The 27,891-nt window shown below is 36.6% G+C and overlaps 1 protein-coding gene across 2 annotated transcripts in view; it reads left to right on the top strand.

The window, feature by feature from the left end:
* Positions 1 to 27,891, top strand: part of SLC13A1 (solute carrier family 13 member 1) — a 78,787-nt gene that overhangs the window by 28,603 nt on the left and 22,293 nt on the right. Inside the window, exons 1-7 of one of the 2 annotated variants that reach the window (XM_087934069.1) lie at positions 5,852 to 5,958; positions 6,900 to 7,024; positions 12,103 to 12,231; positions 13,278 to 13,414; positions 25,926 to 26,113; positions 26,222 to 26,273; positions 26,365 to 26,413. In XM_087934069.1, the coding sequence (XP_087790195.1) occupies positions 6,926 to 7,024; positions 12,103 to 12,231; positions 13,278 to 13,414; positions 25,926 to 26,113; positions 26,222 to 26,273; positions 26,365 to 26,413 (654 nt within the window). In that variant the 5' untranslated portion in view covers positions 5,852 to 5,958; positions 6,900 to 6,925. Of the gene's footprint in view, positions 1 to 5,851; positions 5,959 to 6,899; positions 7,025 to 12,102; positions 12,232 to 13,277; positions 13,415 to 25,925; positions 26,114 to 26,221; positions 26,274 to 26,364; positions 26,414 to 27,891 lie in introns of those variants that run through there. The other variant, XM_026714056.2, reaches the window with a different exon arrangement.

The following is a 27,891-nucleotide window of genomic DNA, read 5'->3' as shown; positions in this document are numbered from 1 at the left end:
CATCCCTAAAAGTTAAAAAAAAAAGGGTGGGGGATGGGAGCCCAATTTTCATAGCTCCAAGTCTTACGTCACAGAACACGATTACTGTTCTCATACTATTTCAACATAAATTAGAGATTAGCAACTGAAGTTCAATAACTCTGGACTCTGGAGGGTACCAGATTGGGGAATCATATTGAAAATTATCATTATTTTGAACAACCAGATGGTTTTATTGGCCCGGTAGAAAAGTTTAACATCATATTATCAGTGTTTTAGAACTTAGCTGATAAAAGTTTCTGCCAAGAAATGCTGACAACTTACGCTAAATTGCATAATATGAATGATTTTTCAGTAGCACATATATGACGCACGATAATGCATCAAGATATATTAGTATCTTGGAAAGATACTAATATAGCATTTGTACCCAAAAAGGGACAGAATTTCAATAAAGAAGAAACTATAGGCCTATATCATTATTGATTAGTGACCACTGAGTTGTTTTCCATGAATGAAGACAAATATACATGTCCCAGGATATTGATGCAAAATGGAATTTGGGTTGGGCACTGGGATCAGAGATTTTCTCAATCAATTTAGCTGATAGACTGCATATAATTTTGCAAGAATTTTTTTTCATGTGGATAAGCATGGTTTTTACCTGAAAGATAGTTAAAGGACAGTGTTAGACATATTTTTTAATATTTGGAAAAACATAATGAAAAACAAAATTGCATTGATTGTGTTGTGTCACATGCAAAGTCATGGAATCAATCATTAAACAATTCACCTTCCACTTAGAGTCAAACAACTTACCCTCCAAAAAACAATTTGGTTTCAGGAAAAAAATTATCCTTCAATCTACAACTCCTACACTGCAAAAACATATGGACTACTCTACTAGACCAGGGTAAAGCAATAGATGTAATTTACATAGACTTCTGCAAAGCCTTTGATTCAGTGGTACATGGCAAACTACATGGCTTTTGCCGATGACTTGGTTTTGGGTCTAGAATTTTTTTTAAAGGGTATTAAAATATTAATGAGCCAATTTAAAGAATTTGTGCATTAGCAGATTTTAGAATGAGTAAACAGAAGAGGAAGATGTTAATAAAAAAATGTGAAAATAAACAAAAATGGAAAAAAATGAAATATCTAGATATCATTATAATACGTATGAATTGTACTGCATGTTATTTTATTTAATTAATCAAATTTGTATGCTGCCAATGTCTCCAAAAGGTCAGCTCTGGGGGGCTCAATATATTGAGTCATGGAATGAAATATAAAAAGATATATTAAGATGGGAGAAATTATAATTGTCATTCCTGAGGAACATTTTTGTGGTAAAAAACGAATATCTTGCCTAGAATTTTAGTTTCAGACAACACGATGTATAAACTTTTATTGAAATTTGAAACAGAAGAACATGGGGGCTAATTTTTTTTTTTTTTGTTATAATGAACATAGGAAACAGTGAGAAAATATATGGCTGAAAATATTAAAATTCACATTATGTTATAATCTTGAAGAGAATTTTTATAGAATGATGTATCATTGATAAATGTCATCAAAGACATTGTCTAGCATTTACAAAGGCACTTCAAATTTATGTTTGAAATGTGAAAAACAAGAAAGGACATTATATCATGTTTGTTGCGTGGGTTAAAAAAAACTAGAAAATTTTGGATTCGAATACTTATGTTGATTCAGGAATTTCAAAGATTAATATACAATTGAGGTTTTTGTTTTTGTTTAGGAATTCAATGACAAAGTTGGAAAAGAATGATGGAATTTTGTACATAATAACTACAGCAAAATTATTATATACGTACAAAGAAGGGAAAATTTGGCATTAAAGGTTTTTTTTAATATTTTAATGTGTAGACAGGATGGATTATAGAAATTATGTTGCAACTATAAAATAGCTTTTATAATGATACTTACAGCTATCATATTTTTGTAATTGATACAGCAATCATATTTTTGGAAATTAGTACTCGTAAAAATTAAACCAACTATCTGCTACCACATCTGATCTATCCTAACAAAATAGTGCTTGCTTTCTATTTGCTATTCAGATTTAATTTGAATTTAATAGCTCTATCATATATCTTGTTCTGTAAGTAACACCTTAATCATTTACAAGTGGAGCTATGAAAATATTTTAAAGCATACCACATTCTTCAGGCATAAAAACAGATTGGCTGTATGTATTACATTTTTAATTCAACTTGGTGGCTACTGCATATCTTTGAACAGGAAGAATCTTATGTGCTCTTACCTGCTCCTTCACACATATTGCACTGAGTTTTGATTGTGAAAGCCATTTTCATTTCAGAGCAATACAAGTATAACAAGCAAGCAAGCACATGCAATTTGGGTACATGCAACATAATTTAGGCTTAGCTCCAGGTGTAAAACAGACATGATGGTTTATTTAATATGCTCTAGATCAGAGGTCTCCAAACTTGGCAACTTTAAGACTTGTGGACTTCAATTCCCAGAATTCCCAGAAATTCTGGGAGTTGAAGTCCACAAGTCTAAAGTTGCCAAGTTTGGGGAACCCTGCTCTAGATAAAAGGAATAACACATTTCCTAATATGTGAAACCTATACATCTTACATTCCTCCTTCCTATGTAGCAATCAGTACTAATCCTGTACAATGGAGAATGATCCCAATCTGTACTTTCTGAGCATTAAACAGAAGCCTACCAGACATTTTCTTACTTTCTTATACAGAGGTTTCATAATTAAGTAACACCACTTATCTACCATCCATCATCTCACATCATTCTACATTCTCCTACATCTTATATCAGCAATGGGTTAATGAGCTAACATGATCCTGTAAGATTTATCCAAAAAGTGGGTGATTGTAGTAAATGCACACAGGGACTGATCTATAACGCTATTTTACTTATTTTATTTTTATTTATTTTATTTGTCAATAGCTTACAAGATAATAAACGTAAGTATAAATACAGGAAATGAGTACAAATAATTGGGGACAATAGGACAGGGATGGTAGGCATGATTGTGTGCTTATGCACGCCCCTTACATCCATCTTAGGAATGGGGTGAGGTCAATAATGGTTAGTTTGAGGGGAAAGGAGTGTGGGTTTGGTGATGTGACAACAGAGTCTGGTAGTGTGTTCCAGGCATTGACCACACTGTTGCTGAAGTTGTATTTTCTGCAATCAAGTTTGGAGTGGTGTACATTAAGTTTATATTTGTTGTGTGCTTTTGTATTGTTGCAGTTAAAGGTGAAAAAGTCATTGATTAGTAGTACATTAAAGCAGATTATTTTATAAACTCTGCTTAAGTCAAACCGTAGGTGGCATAGTTCTAGGTTGACAAACAGAGGAGTGTAGTACCCTTCTTGTGAAGTATTTATGGACATGCTCAATTGTATTAACGTCTGATATACAGTGCAGATTCCAGACAGCCGATCTGTATTCAAGTATTGGTCTAGCAAAGGTTTTGTATGCCCTAGTTAGAAATTCAATACTTCCGGAGGAGAAACTTCTAAAGATTAGATTTACAACTCTTGAAGCTTTCTTGGCAATGCTGTTGCAGTGAGCTCTTGCACTCAGGTCATTAGATATGAGTACTCCAAGCTCCTTGACAGAATGAGGGTCATCAATGAGGTCATATCCACCTAGATTGTATTTGGTGTATTTATTTATTTATTTGGGGCTTTACCTAATGGGTAAATCCCACTATTGTGGTGGTAGACCCATAGGCTACCCTGTAGTTCATGATAGCAGGATTCCAATATTTGAGGGGCTGCCACAAAGAAGATGGTGACAACCTGTTCTCCAAAGCACCTGAATGCAAGACAAGGAGAAATGGATTGCTGTGAATCAAGGAGAGAAGCAACCTAAAAATAAGGAGAAATTTCCTGACAGAACAATCAATCAGTGGAACGACTTAATTCCAGAAGTTCTGGGTACTCCATCACTGGAGGTTTTTTTTAAAAGAGATTGGACAGACATTTATCTGAAATGGTATAGGGCCTCTGCTTGAGCAAGGGATTGGATTAGAACAGTGGTCACCAACCAGTGGTCCGTAGCCCACCGGTGGTCCACGAGAAAATTTTGGTGGTCCACAGAGCACCCCCCCCAAAGCAATTAATCCAGGCTGCATGGGAATACAAGGTTGTGCCACCCACATGGCCCATGGGAACCCACCCTGCCCATTCGCTCCTTACCTGGCAAACTGGCCTGCTGAGTTGCTATTTTTCCTTTTTTTTCCCCCGACCATCAGCTGTTTTGCTGTGCTGGGAGATTTAGATTAGCTAGAAAGCCGGAAATGGTTGGATTTCTTGCTTTCTGGAGAATCTTTAGATTTTCCTCTCTGCGAACCTCCCTTAGGACTGAAGGTTCTACTATTGAGTGCAGACTCAGATAGCCAATAGCAGAATCACAGATCTCTAAGTGAATCTGTGATTCTGCGAGCAATTCAATCTGCCTGCCTGCTTTGCCTGATTTTGGGTAAAAGTTGTTCTTTTTTCATAAAAAAATTCAATATTTATATACATGGTATGTTGTGAGTTAATTTTCTGAGTTTGTTTGCTGGCAAATTTTATGTGGCAGACTCAGATAGCCAATGGCAGAAAGATAGATCTCTGAATGAATCTGTGATTCTTTGAGGAACTCAATCTGCCTGCCTGCTTTGCCTGATTTGGGTAAAAGTTGCTCTTTTTTAATAAAAAATTCAATTTTTACATAAATATTTATAATATTTGCATACAAACCATGCCCAGCAAGTCACATGACCACCAAGCCACACCCACAAATTAGGCCATGTCCAAGAACTGGTTGTTAAGAAATGTGAATCCCACCTCTGCCTCTGTGTGTGTGTGTGTGTGTGTGTGTGTGTGTGTGTTTGAGAGAGAAGAAAAGGGAGAGAGAGAGGTTAGATCAGATCTCTCTCTCTCTCTCTCTCTCTCTCTCTCTCTCTTCCAACAATGTCAGCAAAACACCATCAGTCAAAATTCATATTAGTGGTCACTGGGATTTAAAATTAGGAGTTTGGTGGTCCCTGAGGTCCAAAAGGTTGGCAGCCCTTGGACTAGAAGACTTCCAAGGTCCCTTCCAACTCTGTCATTCTTTTCTGTTTTTTGTTTTGTTTTGATTTGTTCTGTTCTGTTTTCTCTGTTTTGTTCCCCTAAACGTTTCGGGGAGCCAGAAGTTGATTTGCTTATTACAGTATTTTGTTTTCCTATTTTTTAACAAATTAACCTTGACATATTTGCTGCATGGATTGTTTTTTTAAAAAAATATTTTTATTGCAATGATTTTCCTTAAAGCTTTTACAAAATATTTTCCTGCAAACTGTTCTGTGTTCCCCTGGAAAAGTAGTTTAGAAATAAAACAAATATATAAATTTCCTGTAGGACAGGTTTTTTTGCTATTTTTGTAAAGGACGGGACCATTAGATCTGGCATATAAAAGTTCAGATGAGTACATGATTGCAACAGAGAGATAGAAAACATTTAAAAGTCATCTGAATTAAAAAAAAACTTTTAAAAAATTAAATTGTAAAATAAGTTTATCAAGCCTCTATTAGGTTTAATTTTACTTCACATCAAGCCCATCCAACCCCACCAGTGGTGGGATTCAAAAATTTTTACTACCAGTTCTGTGGGTGTGGCTCAGTGGGCTTGGCTTAGTGGGTGTGGTGTGGCTTGGTGGGTATGGCTTGGTGGGCGTGGCAGGGGAAGGATATGTAAAATCCCCATTCCCTCCCCACCCCACTAACCTGCTTTCCAGCTCTGTTCTCCTGTGCAGGGCAACCAAGGAAGACCCAGCCGATCAGCTGGGACTCAGGAGGCAGAGAATAGAAGGGGGCAGGGCCAGTCAGAGGTGGTATTTGCCGGTTCTCCGAACTACTCAAAATTTCCGCTACCGGTTCTCCAGAACTGGTTAGAACCTGCTGAATACCACCTCTGCATCCCACCCCCCAAAAATGTAAAGGTGAAAATTCTGTCTAAATTACTATAGTGATTTCATGATGTCACTTCATCATGGTTAACAAAAAAATAATAATCCTGCTATATTTTTAAAGTGGAGCTGTCAACTGCAAAAAAAATTGCATTCCTTCCCACTTTATTGCTTTCATGAATCAGGCAATTGAGATTTACTAACTACAAATGTGGTTCAGTGAACAATCACTTAGATCCTATAAATCATCATAATTTGTTTCCTTACAGCTGAATATATGCCTTAAAGATCTATGGAGACAAATATCTCTAGATTTGCTCTACATAATTCACAAGTGACGTCTGACCCATAGTCCTTGCAAAGCATTTAGAAAGTTGGCTTTAGGTAATTTGGCCACGCTCTTCTTCTAAACCTTTTTTTTCTTACAAATTCCATAAATTGCCATGGAACTCATCCAAAAACCATATACTTAAATTGTCTATCAATTCAGGTGGTATGGATAGGTATCTGGCACCACCAATCCATAAATATGAAACAATTATTCTAAGCATTTATTTTTATGTTTATCCCAGTATATGAGGCTAACCAAAGTGCTGTAACTTTAATGGGAATGCAGGTAAAACCTCTGCTTCAGAACAACCACTCTTCAAAGTTGGTTAAAGTTTTGAAGGAAGAAGCTTCTCACAGCCATTCTAATGTAGAGGAAATCCTGATTAAAACACTATAGTACAGCTAGGAACCATTTTATCTTAAAAGAGAAAGAACAAATGCAGAGTCTTCAACTGGAGAATGCGCCTTTTATCTCGCATGTTAATGTAAACACTGTAACAATAAAGAACAAGATTTATTTTTAACTTGGCTTCACCAAAGCTCTGTTGCAATGACTAAAGGTGACAGTTTAGAGAAATATTAATCAGATACATCTATTTAAAGCGCTATCAGTTTTATTTTTTATTATTTTTCTACAGAAAAGCTAAGTCACCAACCCAGGGCAATGAAGAAAATCAGAGAACTCTTGGCCTACCGCCGGTTCTTCCTCATTGTTTTTACTCCCCTTCTACTGCTTCCATTGCCTCTCATCATCAAAACCAAAGTAAGTGAGAACGGCTGAGCTTTTTCAGGGTGGGGCTGTTTAGATATGCTTGATTGTCCCTGGCAGGGCCAGCATACTGAGATGCATTGATTGGGAAAGGCTGGGCTGTATATTGACATTGAATTGTTTTTCCTGGCTATATCACTGACTTCCGATATTTTATGCTCTATTGATCTCAGAATGAAATTCCGTACAATGTAATAATGTATATGACTTGAAAAAGATCAAGGCTCTTTTTCTGATTCTTCTTAATGTGATTTTGATGGATAAACTGAGACGTCATCAATCAAAATATTTCATATGTTTTGAAATCACAGCTCCTCACAAAAATCCTAGAGAATTACATAGATCCTTATGTTTTAGTATGTTGGCATTTGAAGCCAATATGATTTGTGAATCATGGCTTATGACAGGTTTTGTAGAAACCCACTCAATTGTGGTTTAATGAAAGTAAACCTTGACTTACTGCGTGAGCCTTGTCACAAACCTAAAATATGTTTAGTTGTGGATAGAAAATTACTAAGAACTGTGGAAGTTTCAAATTACATCTAAGGCAACAAGACTGAAAAAAAACCTTACAGAGGGAATCCCTCATTTTGAAAGTATATCGAATGTCAGTTAATCCTGTCTTAATAGAATGAAATAAAGGAAAAGATGAAAATCATTTTTACAATTGCTATCATATATTCCAGAGGATATCCCCTACCCTGATTCCTAGTTTACACCTTCAGACAAGGCAGAATTTTAAAAGTATGACAGAGAATACCATACGAAGCCTTCTTCCCCCAAAGAAGACATTTTCATGAATCTGAACTTGTTAAATTCTCGTTTGTAATATTTGTATTCACAAAAAAGTATCATGTAGGCCCGTATATCCTTTGGGATATATGCAAAGTTCAAGCATTCTTATTTCATTTTCCTTTGAAACAGCTGCATTTTCTTCACACTTCTCCTACATATCTCTTCTCTGGAGAGGTTTCTCATCAGCCTTTCCGTCTGTTTGATACCTTAAACTGCCTTCCACTTATTTTGATTTTAAAACAAAGTGCCATCTATCTACGGGCCATTGTATGGAGGTAGCTGGGAGATAGAATTCAGCAGCTATTGATTTTTGTTAATGCATTAGATGCTTTCAATACTAATTGATCAGGTACCTTCTAAGTTCTATGTGCACCTGTGACTGATTCATGAAGACCCAGGTACCAATTAAGGATGCAGTTGCCAAGAATGCAACCTAGACATTAAGAAAACATTACAGAGATTGCGTATGAAGGCAGCATTTTCTATTTAACATCTTCTTGTGGCAGAAGGTTAAACCAAGCAGATAACAGCAGCTTGTCAACTGGACAAGTGTAGCTTTTTATCTGCCAATGTAATCAAGGCATTTGTCAGACATTAATAATGTAAATGAGTGAATTTTTGACTCCATGAAATTCTACAACAAAACTTGAGTTTTGAGAAGCCGTCAATTGTCATCCTGATCAATGACTGCGCCAGTTTTATTACCACCACCACCCAACTATTTATGTCTATATATTTTCACAGTACTGCACAGTTCCTTTAAGTGGCAAAGGAGGGAAATAAATCTCCCCTAATGCAGATTTTCTCCCCATCATAATTAGTCATAACAGCATTTTTAGAGAAGTTATTTTGAGAACAAATAAAAATAGACTCCAAAGATTGAAAGGCGAATCTATCACATTCACGCAACGTTCATTTCTCTTCTCTAGTATCTTTTATATTATGAGTTTGCCATGCAACAATATATACTATCAAATACACAATCCTTTAGGCCAGGGATGTCAAACTCGCATCATCACGGCAGTGTCACGTGATTTATTGAGACTTTTTCCCCCTTCACTAAACTGGGAGGGGGTGGGGCCAGCACATGAGGCATCCAGCCCACGGACCGCGAGTTTGACACCCCTGCTTTAGGCATATAGATGTCTGTTTGGATATACAGGTAGTCCTTGACTGACAACCACAATTGAGCCCAAAATTTCTGTGGCTAACCGAGACAGTTGTTAAGTGAGTTTTGCTCCATTTTCCGACCTTTCTTGCCACAGTTGTTAAGTGAATAACTGCAATTGTTAACTTAGTAACCTGGTTGTTAAGTGCATGTGGGTTCCCCATTGAGTCTGTAGAGATTCTCACTCATCCAGGTCACGGTTGTCCCAAAGGTGCTTTTTCAGGAAGCAACTGGACTTTCTTGGGGTTTTTTTTCTTTGAAGACATTTCACTTCTCATCCAAGAAGCTTCTTCAGCTCTGACAGGATAGTTGGGAAGCTGTCTGCAAGGAATATAAATCCTTCCATTCCCCACCTTCAAAGACAAAAGCAAGGAAGTCTAGTTGCCTCCTGGAAAAGAACCTTTGGCTTCCTCATTGAGTGCTTGTCAGAAGGTTGCAAAGGGTGATCACATAATCCTATGAACCATCATAAATATGAACTAGTTACCAAGCACTCAAATTTGACCACATGGCCATGGGGATTCTGCAACGGTCATAAGTGTGAAAAATGGTCATAAGTCCCTTTCTTCAGTGCTATTGTAACTTTAAATCATCACTAAATGAACTGTTATAAGTCAAGGACTACCTGTATAGATGGATGGGATGGATATATAGAGCAACATATCTGTCAGAGAAACATATGTTGACATATGAAATGTGCGTTGAGCAGAGTCTCATTGTATATTTATGGAACCTGGTATCATTTATATAGCCATAATATAGTTGGAAGGACACTCTTTGGATATTTTAAGTTAGGAAAAATTGGAAATATGATATAGTACTAAGAATAGTACAGATAGCAGTAAGGAATCTTACAACATATTGAGCTGTGACCTAGGAGCTATCAGTCTTAATTTTTCTTAGTTTTTCAGCTTGTATAGCTCTATCAAGTTCAGATTATTTCCCTTGAATTTTTTTAAAGTTTGCAGTAAAATATTCATGTATTTTGATGCCTATTTCTTTAAGCATCCACATTTGTGTATGTATTATGTCTCTAACATAATATTGTCAAATACCTTTGACCGATATGAGAATTTTTATATTATTTTTACAAATTTATGTTTTTGTGAACAAACATTTCATGTAGGTGAGTTATCATTCTCAATGCTTATGCCATGCAAAATTCAAAAATAGCTATGTCTATGTATTAATTCAAACATGCAATGTTAAATAAGTGTTCATAAATTTGCCAGATATGAGCTAAAAAATTCCTGGCAGGTAAAAGAAATTTTGATAACTTCTAATATCTAGGGGCCATCCATATTTGAACATATATATGTATATACCCATCTCAGTTGAGGGTTCCTTTATCCATGTACACAGCTGCAATTGTCATCTCTACGTGTGATTTGATACTGGTCTTTCTATAATTTTATAAAAAGAAATCCTTCGCATCATTTAAGTATGTTAATGTTTGATACCAGAGTTCTGATTTTTAGTCATTCTAAATCATCAGTAGTTATGCAGTAAAATTTTGCATGGCATCTTAAGAAATTAATCATTGTTTGGAAAATATGTGCTAAATATGTATGACTAGTCACAAAAGGCAGCTAACCTCTTACTGCACACTCTAGGTGGTTATATTTATTGTTGGATTTTCTTTTTAGAATATAATTCTGTAAAAATGAAAGTATTATAAAAATGAGGTTTTATTACTGCCTTTTCAACAAATTGCATGCAATAAAATAGAGATGAATAAATTTCTCTTGTTCACCATCTTATTGAAATGTAGCTGTGCCTAAGAGATGGATAATTTAGTTTCAGGCAGAGAGAAGAAAGTATGCTCAATCTGTTATTTAAACGATTAATCTTTCTGGCTAATCTTTCTTCTCTAGCATATGTGCACAAGGATAGTTTAAGGCATCTTTCATGTAATGGAGAGAGAAGAAAAACTGGCCGTAGAAGCTTTAATGTGTATAGATTTTGCCGTTGCTTTGGTTTCTTGATGATTTCTTTACAATTTTACTGAAAGTTGGTAACAAGTAGTGATTTCCTGTTTTTAATTACCACTCTGGGACACAATCTGTTACAGAGTGCTAAGGATGTTGAAAAGCAGACAAAAATGTTCCATCATTAAGAATGGATCTTAGGGTCCCAGTGACACATATATCACATAGCTCCATGGAGACTATCCTATGTATTTCTGCCCCAGAAGTTTTTAGAAGGGCGAACTGAACAAGCACGGAGAAACATGTCCTCAATTCCCTTTAGGACATTATGGTAGATCTCAGCCCAAGCATGCAGACTTCAGCAGATAGGAAGCATAGGAGAATGACTTCAAAACAGCTTGTGTCCTAGGGCATTCATTTTTGTTTGTTTGTTTTTTGAGGACAAAGCTTAAGCAAAAGAAAGAACTCCATGAAGGCACATCCCCAGAATACAAATCTTATATAACTGAAATCAAAACGAGGATAGTTGGCCTACAGACTGAAAACTGCCATCAGCACAATATTTTTAAAAATCACTTCTATATATTTATCGGAGTGGCCTACCGGTGGCCTAGAGGTGGAGCTCTTACCTCACAATCAGGAGGCTGTATGTTCAATCCTAGGCAAGAGGCAGATATTTCTCTCTCTTGGCACACTGAGAATCTATCTGCTGAACAAAACTCCTCATTGGCGACAGGAAGGCTATCCAGCCATTAAACACTCTGCTAGCTCCATAGAGTTGCCCAGCAAGGGATTATGGGGCCATTAGATGATGATGATGACAACGACAACAACTTCTATATAGTTATCAAACTAACTGCCCAGATAAGTGCATTTCAGTCAGCAGAATAGAGCATTACCATGAAATCACTTGATTTTAGTCCAAATAAATGTTATTCCCTTTCAGTAAGATAATGCAAAAGTTCAATTCAAATTGGCAGAAGGTTGTCATGGTTAACTTTTGTATGTAGAGGTTGGGTCAGCTTTGTTTACAGAAGGATTCATTGAAACCTGCAGTTTTATAAGGTGTCTAAACTTTGTTCTACAACTGTATATTTGGAATTGTATTTTCTTTTTGGTTCTTTGGATTTTGTCACTTGGCTACAATTATTGTCTAATGTAACTCTGATTTGTTTTTCTAGGAAGCAGAATGTGCATACACATTGTTTGTGGTTGGTGTCTTCTGGCTCACAGAAGCTTTGCCTCTGGCTGTTTCTGCATTAATTCCTGCTTTAATGTTTCCACTGTTTGGAATATTGTCTTCAAAAAAGGTATATCTCTTCTGTTTGTGTCTTTTTCTCTGTTGTTACTCCACCAGTCAGTCACTTTATATTTCAAAGATTACAATGCATGTACTCTCTTTGATGAAATGTTGGTTTATAATGTGCCAAATACTAGAAGGAGGGCTATGAGATCTAAACTACAAAAATTCAGAGCACCACTAGGCCAATAAAGATACACAACTCTGATTCTTTGTTCCTGCCTAGTTGCTATTTGTGGGACCAATTTAATAATCCTACTAAAAAGCCCTGTTTACTTAGAACATATCTTGAAACCATCCTGACTTGCATTTATCTTTGCATCAGAGATGATTGTGATACAGAAATTTAAAAACAGAGCTAAAAACAATGGTTAATAAATAATACCAGACTAAAAACCAGGAAATTGTAAATTCTAATCCCGCTTTAGGCATGTAGCTGCTGGGTGACCTTGAGCCAGTTACTCTCTCCCAAGGCAGTGGCAAACCAATTCCAAAAAAACTTGCCTGGAAAACTGCAGGAACACAGACTGAGCAGGCTGCTCCAAGAAGATACTTGCTTGCTTATAATACTAAAAACAAAATCACTTTTCATGAACTGAGCCATAGAATGGCACTGAGATCACTTAGACCAGGGGTCTCCAACCTTGGGCACTTTAAGCCTGGAGGACTTCAACTCCCAGAATTCCCCAGCCAGCAAAGGGAGTTGAAGTCCTCCAGGCTTAAAGTGCCCAAGGTTGGAGACCCCTGACTTAGACAACTAAGATACTAAGAAGTGAATGAAACTTCCTAAACTCATAATCTAAATTTAGATTCCCTAATTCTTATTAGCCCAATCCATTTTAATAGTCTCATATTTCTCTCGGATGATGGGCATTGCAGCCACTAGCCTGCATCATTTTTTCCTCCAAAACTGCTATATATATATATATATATATATATAGTTTTAAAAACTCTCTTTTTATTCCAATGCATTTTGATGAGCCAACGCATTTTGTGTTTTGAATACAAAAGTTGAAATGCATGCACTTAGCTAATAAGACACATTTTGATTTTTAGGTGGCATCTGCTTATTTTAAAGATTTTCACCTGCTCTTGACTGGCATAATTTGCCTGGCAACATCAATTGAAAAATGGAATTTGCACAAGAGAATTGCCCTGAAAATGGTGATGCTGGTGGGTGTTAACCCTGCATGGTACGTAGCTCGCACGTGTGTATGTGTGAGTGTCTGTATGTCTAAAGGTGCCATTGAAATTCCATTTGGCTCAGAAATGACTCTGCTTTGCAGCACAGTTGCCTCCTCTTTTCTTGATATTTTGTTGTCCATTAGCAACCACACACTGGAAAGAAATTCAACAGATGCTGCTTTAGTACAGTTCTGCTATTACAAAGAGGATAAGAAACAACGGGGCAAGTTAAGCTGTAAGGCATTGGCTATTTACATACCAGGAATACTGCTCTATTTGGCTGCTAAAGAGATTTGTTACGAGCAGCCTTTTGCTGAAATTTAATTATATGTATCATTGGGGCGAGAAGACAAGTCGCACATGAAATGCTTCTGTTATTGACGATAATGGTGGATGGCTTGGAACGAAATAGCAGACGAACTAGTGAACATCTCTGACTCATCCTCCTTAATGGCTGAGATTAGACAACCCACGAGATCTTTCATACACTGCATCACTATTATTCAATTTATGCTTTAGGTAGTTCCAGCAGCAATTTCAGACTCGGAGGAATATTCTGCCTTTTTCCCAATTTGCCGACTGTTCTTACAAAGAAGAAATTAAACCATGCTGTGCTCTTTTTTATTGCTCTCAAGGAGTCAGATGGCCCCTACTGTCTCTTGTCAATCCCACCAGCAAGTTAAAAAGGAGTTTGTAAGCACAGCAGCTTCCCTGAGTCTGAATTGCCAGTGGCTGCTGTGATGGGGAAGCAGTAAGCTGTCACTTACCTCTTTGATTGCAAATTAGCAATGTTAGCTAAAGCAGGAGCGTTTCCGCTCCTGATGTTCGATGTGGGTGAAGAGGAAGCCATGGTAAGAGCTGGTAGATGTGCTGATGCATTCCTACCAGCAAACAATATTCACACACACACAAAAAGAGATGGGCCTTTCAACTGCACAGTCACAGCAGCCATCTTGATATTTTGCACATGTGGGCATTCCGCTGGACACCATGGGATAGATCATATCTAGCCATTTGGGGTGATCTACAAAGCTAAGTAGGTTTAGCCTTGAATAGTGTTTGTATGAGAGGTCACTAGGAACCTTATGCCAATATAGAATAACTAGTGTTTCTCCACCTTAGTCATGTTAAGTTGGGTGTGAGGAAATTCAGGGGTGAAGGCGGATAAACGTATCCCATGATAATGTTGCAAGATCCAAACTGGGTCAGTCACCAGGATCAGAAGTAAGACTTCTGTTGGACCCCACCCTTGGGGAATTTCTCTCTAGCAGAGAATGTTCTCTGGGCTGTTCTGTGTGTTGTATTTATATGGTGCCTGGTAATACAGTTGATTGGGTTGTTGATGGCGGGCTATTAAGTTTCTGGTTGTCGTTTTCTTGTGCTGCCAATTCCTCGTCTCCCAAGAACTTAAAGCTGGAGTTGACATCCATTCACCTTAAAGTGGCTAAGGTTGGAAAACACTGAAATAGACTAAAAGTACAACTTCTGTACTATCTTCTCAGAGAAATTTAAGCTACAGTTCTATAGATGTGCATTTCAGTAGTTTCAATACTTACTTATGTAAATTACACAGTTTCTTGAGACGTTAGTATTTTAAGTGTCATTTCACATGTACAGTGATCGTTTGTTTCTCTTTGCAGTAATGTAAGTATATAATGTGAAATATTCAGAGCATATTTCAAACAAGAGTAATTGAGAGTAAGCAATATTTTTATTAGACACATACGGTTGCTCCAGTGTCTACAATTACAACCTAAACCTCATGATTTTGTGATTTCAAATTAGTAAAAAGTTCAGATAGAAAATAGAAAAATAAATAATACATTTACCTAAAGTTTCTTTTATAACCTGCTTATCTTCATACTATTAAATATATATATACAGAATAAAACCCGAAAGTAATGACGATTTAGTGCTGCATCTAAAGCCTCACACTTCTTCTCCAATCATATGAGTGAGTGAACAAGTCACAAAGTTTAAATTTATTATACTTTTCAATTTAGTTTGGTCTGGGAATTTATATCATGGAAACATTACAAAGTTAATAAGCTACAGCTGCCCCATGCATCTCTCCTTATCAGCTGTAATGACTTTTCCCAGAGGGAAGCTAAATAAATTGATCTTTCTGATGCTTATAATATGGTTTTTGGAATTAAACATATTTTAAATTCCTTCTACTGGAGATGACATATTCATCATAATTGACTCTTGCCTTTCAATTGTTCAGTCCTGCAACCATTCTTTTTCTCAGTCTCAATACCTTCATGTTGACATGCATTATATTTTATCAAGTTAGCATTTTTATCAAATTATATTTTGCCCACTTTTCTGTAAGAGAAATGGAATATAGATTTGCCTTCAGATAGTATTTAATTTAACTCAATTAAATCAAATTAGTTTGCTAGGTTGGGCAGAGTTTTTTATTATGCAATGGTATAATCATCAGTTGTAAATTTGTCAATGGACTCAAAACTTTTGGCAGCAAATTGCTGTTGCATTTTCACAGAGAATTATTACCTTTAGTGGTATTCTTTAATATTATTGAACAAAGCTATTACCAAATTCAACAAAAGTTTTAAAAGAAAGAAATGGTTAAGAAATTTATTAATAAATGCATATAGGTTAGACAATAGAAACTTACTCTGTTCACTATAGTTTGTGAATGATAGAATCAATGTTCATATATAGTAGACATGGAGAAAGTGACAGAAAGTATTTATGGAAGAATTGGAATTTAAAATGTAATGTACATCACTAGTTATGGTAATTTGAATAATAAGGCTTTTATTAGATTAGAATTTTGGTCTTGCAATAATGAAGTTAGTTTTGAAATTATATTGTTTATACCTTCATTATTCTTTTTTACTTATTAAAAAGTCTGGATACTAATGGAATTGACCTTCACTTGATAGCAGTCAAGTGAAGGTCTGCTTCATTTAAGCAGTTTATTTAAAGCTATTGGATAGCACTTGTTATAAGTAAAAGAGTATTTGTAGAAACACTCATAAAGTAAAACCTATGGATACTGCCAATATTGTACACTACTAGGATTCAATATGTATAAGTAGAAACCTGAATTGTTTAAATGTGGTAATTTTAATAGCAAAAATGTCAGTTTTTCATATTCGGAAGAGTAAGGCATTGTAAATAGCATATAGGAGTGCCAGACATATTCACCCTGAATGCTGTTGAAACTGCCAAAAACAACTGCAGTACACACACACACACACACACACACACACACACACACACACACCCCTGGAGATACAGTTTCACAAATGCAAACATATTGCTGCCTACAAATCTTTTCTTTTCGTAAGGAATCCTAATATTTTTGAAATTATGGTTCTAACATTTTTCCCCATTCTCAGCTCCTGGCCCATCTAATTGTCAAAACTATCCAGCTACCCCAGATTCTCTTCAAGTCACTGCCTCTACAGATTTGTAAAGGGAGATCATGCGTGTAGCAACATGTACTGTTTTCAAGAAATTGTGTTCCATTGCTCTTTGTTGTGCTGGTGATCAGTCAGATATTCAATGAAGTGTGTTTGTGAACTGATATATGTGCCCATGTCTATGTGTGCATAGATTGATAACAAAAAATGATTTAGATACTTGGTGAACTGAAATGTTAGCAAAGAAAGCCAGCTGCTTGGTAGGACTTATGATTAGAGAATTACTTGTTGTATAGCAAAAACCAGTGACCTTTTGAGGGGTGGGAATGTCAAGCAATGGGCACATGTTGTGGAGTTAACAGACTAATGAGAGAGTCACAGAGTTAGTGAGGATATAGAAGCATGTGGGTTTGGAGGACACTTGGGGTGCTTCTATTTTGAAATTGTGACTTGCTTGTCATGAGCAAAATTGAAAATCTCATTTATTTCCTATTTCAAAATAGAAAGAAAACCTCTACCTTCACTTTTCAGTTGTGTTGGAGGGGCTCTTGAAGGGGTTAGGGGTTGCTTTCTCCATCCTTGCTATATGGACTCATTAAAAAGCTAAAAGAAATACAGGTAATCCTTGACTTCCAACCACAATTGAACCCAAAATTTCTGTTGCTAAATGAGACAATTGTTAAGTGAATTTTTCCTCGTTTTATGTCATTTCTTGATGCTGTTGTTAAGTGAATCACCACAGTTGTTAAATTAGTAACAGGTTTGTTGATGAAATGTGGCTTCCCCATTGACTTTGCTTGTCAGAAGGTTGCAAAAGGTATTCACGTGAACATGGGACACACTGCATCTGTCACAAATATGAATCAGTTGCCAAGTGTTTGAATTTTGATCACTTGTCCATGGGGATGCTGCTACTTGTCGTAAATTTGCTGTTGTAACTTTGAACCGTCACTAAACAAACTGTTGTAAGTCAAGGATTACTAGAGGCTCTAATCCATACAGTAGTTATCTATGCTGACTGTCCTTTCACAACTTTTCTTCTCTCTTTTCCGGTGGAAAAGTAGAACCCCCAGGAAAAAGAAATACTAATTAAAAAACACATACAACTTTTTTACCAGATTTCAAACTAACAACCTACTAAAGGTAAAAGTAAAGGTTTTCCCTGTCCAGTCATCTCTGTTTCTTAACCAAGGGAGCCAGCATTGTCTGAAGACACTTCTGTGGTGATGTGCAGGGGTGAGATTCTACCGGTTCGGAAAGGTTCGTGAGAACTGGATGTTAAATTTGCATCTGGTTTGCTGAACCAGTATTTGAACCAAGTGGTTGGCCCTGCCCACCTCAATCTGCCCCTCCGAGGAGTCTCCACACACACATTTTTGAGGCAGGTAAGTGTAGGATCTGCGCGGAGGTTCTGGGAGGGACCAAATGGGCCTTTCGTAAGGGCTGGAAGTAAGTCTGGAAGCTGGTCTGTTTCCGGCTTCCGGAGGGCCTCCTGAGTCTGAGGAGGCCATTTTTGCCCTCCCAGAGGCCCAAGGAAAGCCTCTGGACCCTTGGGAAGGTGAAAAACAGCCCTCCCGGTCCTCCCGGAAGTTCTGGTAGGCCACAACCACATGGCCATGCCCACCCAGCACCTGGGAAGTGAACCGGTTCCTGGGATTTTTGAATCCCACATCTGGTCATGTGGCCAGAATGACTATATGCCAAAGGCACACAGTACGCTGTTCCCACCGAAGTGTTTTCGGTGGGAAGGAAAATATCTACTCGCATTTGCATGATAAATATCTACTCGCGTTTGCATGATTTCAAACTGCTAGGTGGGCAGGAGCGGAGGCAAGTAATAGAAGTTCACCCCTTTGCACAGGATTCAAGTCTTGAACCCAGGCTGCCAGTGTTCCAGGTGACAAGCTCAGTGTCTTTAACCAGTGAGCTATCATGCCCCCTAACAAGCTACTATTGATAAAGTATCACTACATAAGCTTTGTTTGGTTATAGCACTACTGCTAAAGCAAATTCTTGATTCACTTTTCCTGTCTCTCCAAAGTAGGCAATAAATAAAAATGGACAGGAGAACTCTGGAAGACATAAGGAGAAAAAGAATATTCCAAAATTACAGCACGAAAGTGCATTTCACATTTGTGATGGGAGGAAGATGCCACATCCTCCATTCCCGCCCTCCCCAAAAAAGTATTGGCCTTTTGAGTACCAAGACAATTTGCAGATGCATATAATCCTGAGTAATGACATATTTAATGTATTTATATACGGTATCTATATATCAAGTCTTCTATGGTTTCTGCCCATCTGGTACAATCCAACAGAGTGAGATTAATTTTTGCAATTTAGGAAGCACATTTTCTCTGTAGAGCCACCTGCCTTCTGCAATGAGATCCCCCAAGAGATTCGTACATTTCCAAATTTGATGATGATATTTACCCTGCCCTTGGGTTACAGTGGATGGGACTCCCCTGTGTTGTTTGCTTCATTGTTGGATTGCCATCTTCTGATTATCTTGTAGTGATTTTTATACTCCTTATGATTAATTTTCTGGCTTTTTTTTTGTTATTTTATTGTAGTGAGCCACTCAGAGTCAGTTGGAGTTGGGCAGCATCAAAATTGAATAGAATAATTAAAATAAGATTCATTATATTGATTTAACTGGATCTAGATCAAGGAGAGATCAAAAGCAAGGATTGGAAGAAGACAGAAACATTCATTTGCATTTTTATAATTACATGCATAATTCATCCTCATCCACAATCTCTTGCAAAAGTAGTTATAACCCATTTTTTTAATAACCCATAATAAGCTGATATTATCCAGTTATAACCCATAATAAGCTGATATTATCCAGAATTTAAGCATGGCCTAATAACTGTTGGTGCTCATACAGTGGAAGAACAAAAGAGTTCTATTAGTTTATCAGCCAACAGAGGAATGGCACCTGTATCAATCAGAAAGCCAGCTACAGCTCTCAGGAAGCAAATACTGTCTGTTTTTACTGTTGGGATTTTCACAAAATCATAAAATGCTGAGCTTCGGTATGAAATCAGTAGATAGCAGTTGATAGTAGTTATAGGCCTCCTGCAAAGTCTCTTGGAAATATTTGGTGGTTGTCGCGGAGATGATGAAAAGATACTTAATCACCTAACAAGGTGTTAGCAATAATTTAACAGTAACTGAGAACCCGTACTCAGTTTAAAATGTGCAACATAGCTCTGTTGTTTCATACCGCAAAAAAAAAAAAAAAAACAACCCACAAACCACTATTTAAAGTTGTTTACAAACATATAATATAATTGATGTATATTATCCTTTTTTTTAAAGCTAATAGTATAGCAACGGCTTTTTGTTTTAATTCAAAGCTCCTGAAATGATGATTAGTAATTTAAAATATACGATACATGTGGTCAGAAATTGGGGGGGACGGGGACCCTGAAGGCTGTTTCCCAAAATTAATTTTAATATAATTTATATATTTTATAATTTATAAATACTTATTATTTATAAGATAACCCATTAATTATTTTAACCTGCTTGTTTAGGATTATTTTTGTTTTGCATGCTTGAAATAAAAAATTGGCCAGGTTTATGTTAGTACATTAACATATTAGAGAAGTGTTTATATAAAACCTTCTGTATGCCAGACTTCTATTTATATAAGGAGTGCCCAATCTTTGTAAGTGTGAGATCTAAACACAACTTTGAACAGTATTCCAGGAGCTATGGTGTAAAAGGGACTGGGGCAAAATATTTTAATAATAATAATAACAACATAGAATAATGGAGTTGAAAGGGACCTTAGAGGTTTTCTAATCCAACCCACTGCTTAAGCAGAAGACTCTTTACCGGGGTAAAGATTCAAATTATTTAACAACCAGCTCTGTGGGCATGGCTTAGTTGATGGGTAAGGCTTGGTGGTCATGTGACTGGGTGGACGTGGCTTGGTGGTCATGTGACTGGCTGGGCATCGCCAACTCAACATCACTCACATCAAGGGGTGCTTCTCACCTGGTCTCTCAAGACTGTGGGGATGCTGCAACAGTCATAAGTGTGGAAAATGGTCATATGTCACTTTTTTCAGTGCCATTGTAACTTTGAATGGTCACTAAATGAACTGTTGTAAGTCAAGGATTACCTGTACAAAAATACAAAAAGCTTCTTTGCTTGCAAAAAGCTGCCCAAAATACCAATCATTAGATTAAAAATACCTGCAAGCCGGAGTTACAAATCAGGGAGGGTGCCAGAGCACCTTGAGGAATTAAAATAGTTAAAATGCAGTGATAATTATCAGCAGCCAACTCTTGCTCATAAAATGAAACCCTTTAGCAGAGAAGCAATTCTTAGATTTAAGCTCTCCAGAAAGAGCACACTCGAGAGAAGCAATTCTTAGATCCATTTGCACCACTTAAAGACGCCAGTTGGTCTTACTCACCTCATAAGATAACCTAAGGAAATCATCCAGATTTAAGGAAAGATCACATGCCCCCCAGAAAGGCAGTAAAAAAAATCAGTGACAAGCTTGCATCCTGCCTCTTGGAAGTACACCCCAAAAGGACAGTGCCAGATACCACTAAAGCAGTGAAGGAAGACGCACTCCCCAGATAGAAAAAGAAACCATGAGTCAGGAAAAAATTCAAACACAATACAAATAATTAAATCACAACAGTAGCTGTTGCTTGTTAAACCAATTACCAGAACAAAGAGACACAGAGAGCTAGCCAGATTTCTCAACCCAGTTTCTTTTCAGAAACAGAATTTAATCTTTTTCCTTGCAAACAAAGCTGAATAGGGAACATTATCCCATCAATAAACACACGATTAAACATCACCAAGAACAGAATTAAACTTCACCAAAAACCAGTTTTAGATCAAAACTCAGAAAGGGTAAATCTAAATTCACATTTGAATGTCAATCTTTCTAGCTAGCCAAGAAGCCTTGCTGAATGTCACTCATCTTGGTTCCTTGTCATTAAAAGCTATTTTTCTGGCAGCTCTGCTTCATGATTCAATTATTTCTTCAAAGTGCTAACTCCAACAGGGGAGTATTTCCTCCCAACAGCAGTGTAAAAATCTTAAAACAAACCCTTCCCCTTTAAGAAAGTCAAGATGTCAGGTTTCCAAGTGAAATGGCTACACATATGTCAATTTCAGGCTCCACACAAGCAAAGTATCAGCAAAGGAAAAAAAAAAACTCCAGAAAAGCTCCAGAGACAGGAAGTCTAGTCCTGACAAGAATGTAATAAGGATTAACGGAGAGGCAGTTTCTGTAAGTTACACCAGAATGTTTCCTTCCTGCCTTCCTTACAGGATTGGGCCAGTAAAGTAGGGAAAAACAAAAGGAGATTTCTTCAAACAACCGGTTCTAGTGAATAGATGCGAACTGGTAGAATCCCACCCTGCACTTTACCATTTCAGACAAGTGGCTGTCCAGTCTTTTCTTAAAAGCCTCCAGAGATGGGGCAACCACAACTTCTGGAGGCAAGCACTTCTGCTATTTAATTGTTCTCACCATTAGGACATTTTTGGTTGCTTCTCTCCTTGCTTTAAAAGTATATTATAAATTTAATATAGTAATCCAATCTCTTTTGACTTATGCCTATACAATGTGGTTTTATTCTGTAGTTAAAATTATTGTGGGTTATTGATGATGTGCATAACCCAAGTCTTTCACCCAGTGGACTAGAATAAAAGGAAGAAGATAAGCCTATTACTTTTAGTTACTTTTAATAACACGTGGTGATAGTGATCTTTATCCTCTCACATCCCATGACAGGTTCAAAAAGTTATATACTCTTTGAAGAGGTTGCAAAACCTATGGTACATAGGCTTTCATTAGGTTTCCCTTATTAAGAGAATACCCCAGTGTAACCATCAGCTGTAGAGAGGTTGGGGAAGAGGATCAATAGATGTCAGAAGTACTTTGGTAAAAAGGCACTGGTTCAGTTGACTTCACAATACTTACAGCTTGAGTCAATTCAACTTTGTGAAATTAATTGCCTAGGATGAGCTGTCTGTTCTTACTGCATGATTTAACGTACATCTGAAAAAGCAAAACAAAACAACAAAAACAAAAAGTTGCTGCTGTTGCATTGTTAGAATAAGATTTCCGGAGAAATTTGTTTTATCACTGAGCCACGGTGGCGCAGTACTGCAGGCCACTTCTGCTGACTGCCAGCTGACTGCAATTTGGCAATTCAAATCTCTCCAGGCTCAAGGTTAATTCAGCCTTCCATCCTTCCGAGATGGGTAAAATGAGGACCCAAATTGTTGGGGGCAATATGCTGACTCTGTAAACTGCTTAGAGAGGGCTGTAAAGCACTGTAAAGTGGTATATAAGTCTAAGTGCTATTGCTATCTTACTATAACAATCCTTTGATTACATTCTGACTGATAAGAGTATTGGGATTTCTTTCTTTCTTTTTTAATAATTAGAATTATAATTCTTTATTGCCCAAGTATGACTGGACACACAAGGAATTTGTCTTGGTGCAAATGCTCTCAGTGTACATAAAAGAAAAGATACATTTGTCAAGAGTCAGAATCATAAGGTACAACACTTAATAGTCGTAGGGTACAATAAGCAATCAAATCATACTAGGAAACAGTCAATATAAATCGTAAGAATACAAGTGACAAAGGTACAGTCGTACAGTCACAAGTGGGAGGGAATGGGTGATAAGGAGTGATGAGAAGATTAATAGTAATAGTAGTGCAGACTTTGTAAATAGTTGGACAGTGTTGAGGGAATTATTTGTTTAGCAGAGTGATGGTGTTCAGGAAAAAACATGGAGTCATGCAAGCATTTTCCTAACATTAGGAAAAACTGTTAAAATAATTTTTAATAAGTTTAAATAAGTCTATTCATTACTCATTACAATGATTCAAGTAATTTTCATCCTCACAGATTTCAAAGATCTTTATAGTCTTTAACAATTACTTAGGCTAGTGCTGCTTGGTGTAAATTAAAACACAGTGTATTCATACATGGTAATCATTAATTGTATTAAAAATGGGGCAATATCACAGGTTGAATTTGTCCCAGAATTGCCTTTCATTTGCATTGTATTATGGGAGCAACTGTACAAAATTGTTCAAGGTTATCCCAATGAAAATGCGAGTCAGTGCTTGCTGTTCCATGTAGAATATGATTTGATGCATTTCCATTTTGGCACATTGCTGAAAATTCTTATGCTAGACTCTTTCCTTTATCAAACAAAAATACAGTACTATCAGCAACTGTAGTTGTGTGAGTAATTGAGCAGGTGTTCCAAGGATATAAATTTCTCAGTTGGAAAAGAAACTTTAGGAGTCGGCAGTAAAAGCTTATTGGAAGGCCGTGGCAATCTAACTAGAAGATTTCATATCATTCTTGGAGAATCTTTATAGAAAAGAATTAGTTGGACTGGGATACAAGAAACTAAGGCAGAAGCCATAGCCATTTGGTACTAAGGAAACTCCACAGAAATGAATGGGATCATTTCCTGTATGTCTCTCTGTGTGTGTTTTGAAAAAAGTCAAGGAGTCATCCTATAAATGCACTATCAGAGTCTTACTTCCCTTTTACATACACAGCAGAAGTGGTATTCAGCAGGTTCTGACTAGTTCTGGAGAACCGGTAGCAGAAATTTTGAGTAGTTCAGAGAACCAGCAAATACCACCTCTGACTGGAGTCTTTACAGTATCCTTCCCCTGCCAAGCCCACCAAGCCACGCCCACAGAACCGGTAGTAAAAAAACTTGAATCCCACCACAGATACATAGGGTTTGACCATGTGGTTAAAGAGATAACTCAACATTTTTGTCCCATCCCCAATACACACTTGAAATCAGATAAAAAGGTCAATACTAATTAATTTGAAATATGGAAAATTGCAATAGTTGAAGGTATTTCAGTAATACTCCTTTACACATTTGTGCATTTCAAACATCATAAGCATTGATGATGCAACTCTAGTGCATTGAAAATCATTACTGAAGTCAGCTCTGCACCTTTCAGGTTCCAAATACATTTTTATAACAAAAGTATTTAAAAGTAGAATCCCAATTAGTGAATCTATTATTTGCAAATCTTTGTCTTTACCAGAATGTAGACTAGTGATAACTTTTACGTTATGGTATAAATTTAGAGCATTGTACATTCATGAACTGTCACCTCTATCAAATCTATTCAGCTATTCAGTGTGGGAAAACCCAATGAATCTTCAAATGGATTCAGAGTCATCTCGATTCAGTTCAATGCATTAAATGCATCTGCTCATTCAAATTTGGCAAATATTATTCAAAGGGGCTTTGGTTATCTTTTTCTGAGAAAACTCACATAACTTGAAAAAGCCACGTGACTTGAATTTATTGGGCAGTATCTTTGTATTACTTTTTTCTCTTCTTTTGCCTCCAGAAAGTGATGGTACTTCATCACGCTTGCTTCCTTCTCTCCCATGATTAAATGATTTCATTGAGATCAACAAGTTCTGTTACAGATGAAATTGGGTTCTAGGTTATTTTAATATTGATATATATGAAAGTATAGTCAGTTGAAACACATATATTATCAATGCATGATATAAAAAGAATAATAATTGATTCCACTATTGTGTGAAAATTTCATGTGTAGAACACTTGTGAAAAACCATCAAAGTCTGAAAACTGAATATGTTGATAATTCCATTTGTACATGTTCTCTTATTCATTGTTTTTTATTTTTTTTATGGGCACTTCTGTACATCATCTGAGGGTCCATATGCTAAACTGTATGGGTAAAGGAAGGGCTGCAGCTTGTGTCAACACATTGCATGCAAATCCATAGTTTGGTCTGCTGAAAATCCAGCCATACTTGGGAAACCCTTGCTTCAACCATTGGAGAATCATTGGCAGTTAGTGTAAACAAAACTGAGACAGATGAGTAAGAGGTGACATTCTACTGTTATCTTCTTAGAATCCAATTCTGCTTGAATGGCCAAAGTGCTAAGTTAATTGGTTCATACTACAGCTACATAGAGAAAGGAATTAGAAATTTTAGTAGAGGATCCAGGAGGTGTTAACTCAAATTATTTTTAATAGTCTTATTATAATTACTTTATATTGAGTGTTAATAGCAGACATAGATGGACTTTTCACTATTATTTCAGGCTCACCCTTGGTTTTATGATCAGCTGTGCATTTCTATCGATGTGGCTTAGCAACACTTCTACTGCTGCTATGGTAATGCCAATTGTAGAGGCGGTGGCTCAGCAAATCACTAGTGCAGAAGCTGAAGTAGATGCAATGGATATGACATATGCAAATGGAACCACTAATCCTGCCCTGGAACTTGAAGGTAAGTAATTTCAACCCATTTTTAACTTCATTTGGAGAAAGTTCACTTGAGCAAAACAAAAACAAAAAACAACCCCTTCATTTGAACTTTTTGTTTTTGTTTTCACAGAAAACATTAGTGAGTGTGAAACAGCTGACTGGAAATCCACTAAAGTTGAAGGGTAATATAAATAGAGAAAGAGGAAGATATTTATATGGTTTACCATTTTTATTAGCACTAAAATTATTACTACTGCAAATATTTCTTTCCAGATACAGCAATGGCACTGCTCAAGCTGTGTGTGATATTGAAAATGAAAAGGTACTTAAAATAATTTATCCTACTTGTTTTAAAAATTATAATAGCTATTACAGTCAGATTAACATGTTATGGTTTCAGTTATATAGTCAATTGAATAATATTATATAATTATTAATACGAAGCAGTGTGCCATCTACAATGTTTCCCCGATTTTCCAGATAAGTTAAAACATGCAGGTGGCCTGTGGTTCCAATTCCAAAGTAATATGCATTTTAGGACAAAGGATAACATCTCAAAGTCATGTTTAAAAATTCAGCTTCCTCAGAAGTTGGGGCATTTTATTTATTCCTAATTATTATTTATTACATGTATATGCTGCTCACCTCACAGTTTCAGATGATTCCAAATGACTTACAATATAAAACATATTAAAAAAATACAAATATAAAAAGATTAAAATTACAAAAAGTTATGGCTAACTAAAAAAAAAAAACTAAGGGTTTGGAGCAGAGAAGTGGTGGTGCTTTCTCTACTAGTGCACCAGCCACTCCAGCCAACAGATTTCTCTTTGAGGGCTAAGTGCCTATTGGTATAGCCAAGGATTAAGGCATTTCCTGAAGGCCAGAAGATGCAGCATGATGTTCCAAAGGGAGGATGGGACATGGCAGAAGAAGCTCTTCTCCCGAACTCTGCCAGATGCAATTCCTTGGCTGACAGGCCAACTTACGTGGGGTGGGCCAATCCCATTGGGGAAAGACAGCTCCTCAGATACTCTGGATCCATGCCATAGAGGGATTTAAACTGACACCTTGAATTGGATCCAGATTGGATCCAGCCAGTGCAACATGTTGCCCTCCACAAACAGCACCATTGAACTACTGTTCTTAACAATTTTCACAGAGTCTCTACATCAGATACAATAGCAGACTTCCTGGAGTTGATGTAGTATATAGTTCAACATACCTGAAATGCAATAATTTGCTGTTTTGTTGTTGTTGCTGCTGCTGTTGTTGTTTTTGAGGTCTGCTTCTTCACTTCTGCATTTCAGCTATTAATGGATTTTTCCAGTTCCTATGTCAGCTTCCTGTAGTAGCATCTTATCTGCTATTCATATTCTGCTACTATACCATGATTTCACTCTGTTGTCTAATTCTAATTCACTTTTGTCTAACTCTAATTAATCTTCAATTTAATCCTGGCCCAGCTCTATTATTCTTGCAAGAAGGAGTATCAAAATTTACTTCAAACACCTGTAAAATGGTGATTCGCGAATCTTTATATGAAGACAAGGATTTTTTTTTTCAGTTAATCAGCTAATTCAAATCACAGAAATAATTAATACAAACAAAATCAGTAGCAGGTCAGCTACAGTATAATTCAAGGTTTGGATGTGAGATGAGTATGAAATTTATTCTATCCTAATGATTAATTTCTATTTATCCTATTTCTAGCGGGATGTTGTATTTTGACATATGTACTGTACTGATTATAATGGCAAATTTCCAATTTCCTCTAGCTGCTGTGCATGCTTTAACTTG

This window comes from Pseudonaja textilis, chromosome 5 (genome assembly GCF_049901715.1).
Source record: "Pseudonaja textilis isolate UNSWEBS1 chromosome 5, rPseTex1.2, whole genome shotgun sequence".
NCBI lineage: Eukaryota > Metazoa > Chordata > Lepidosauria > Squamata > Elapidae > Pseudonaja > Pseudonaja textilis.
Note: the sequence above shows the minus strand (reverse complement) of the source record. Positions and strands in the feature narration are given on the sequence as shown.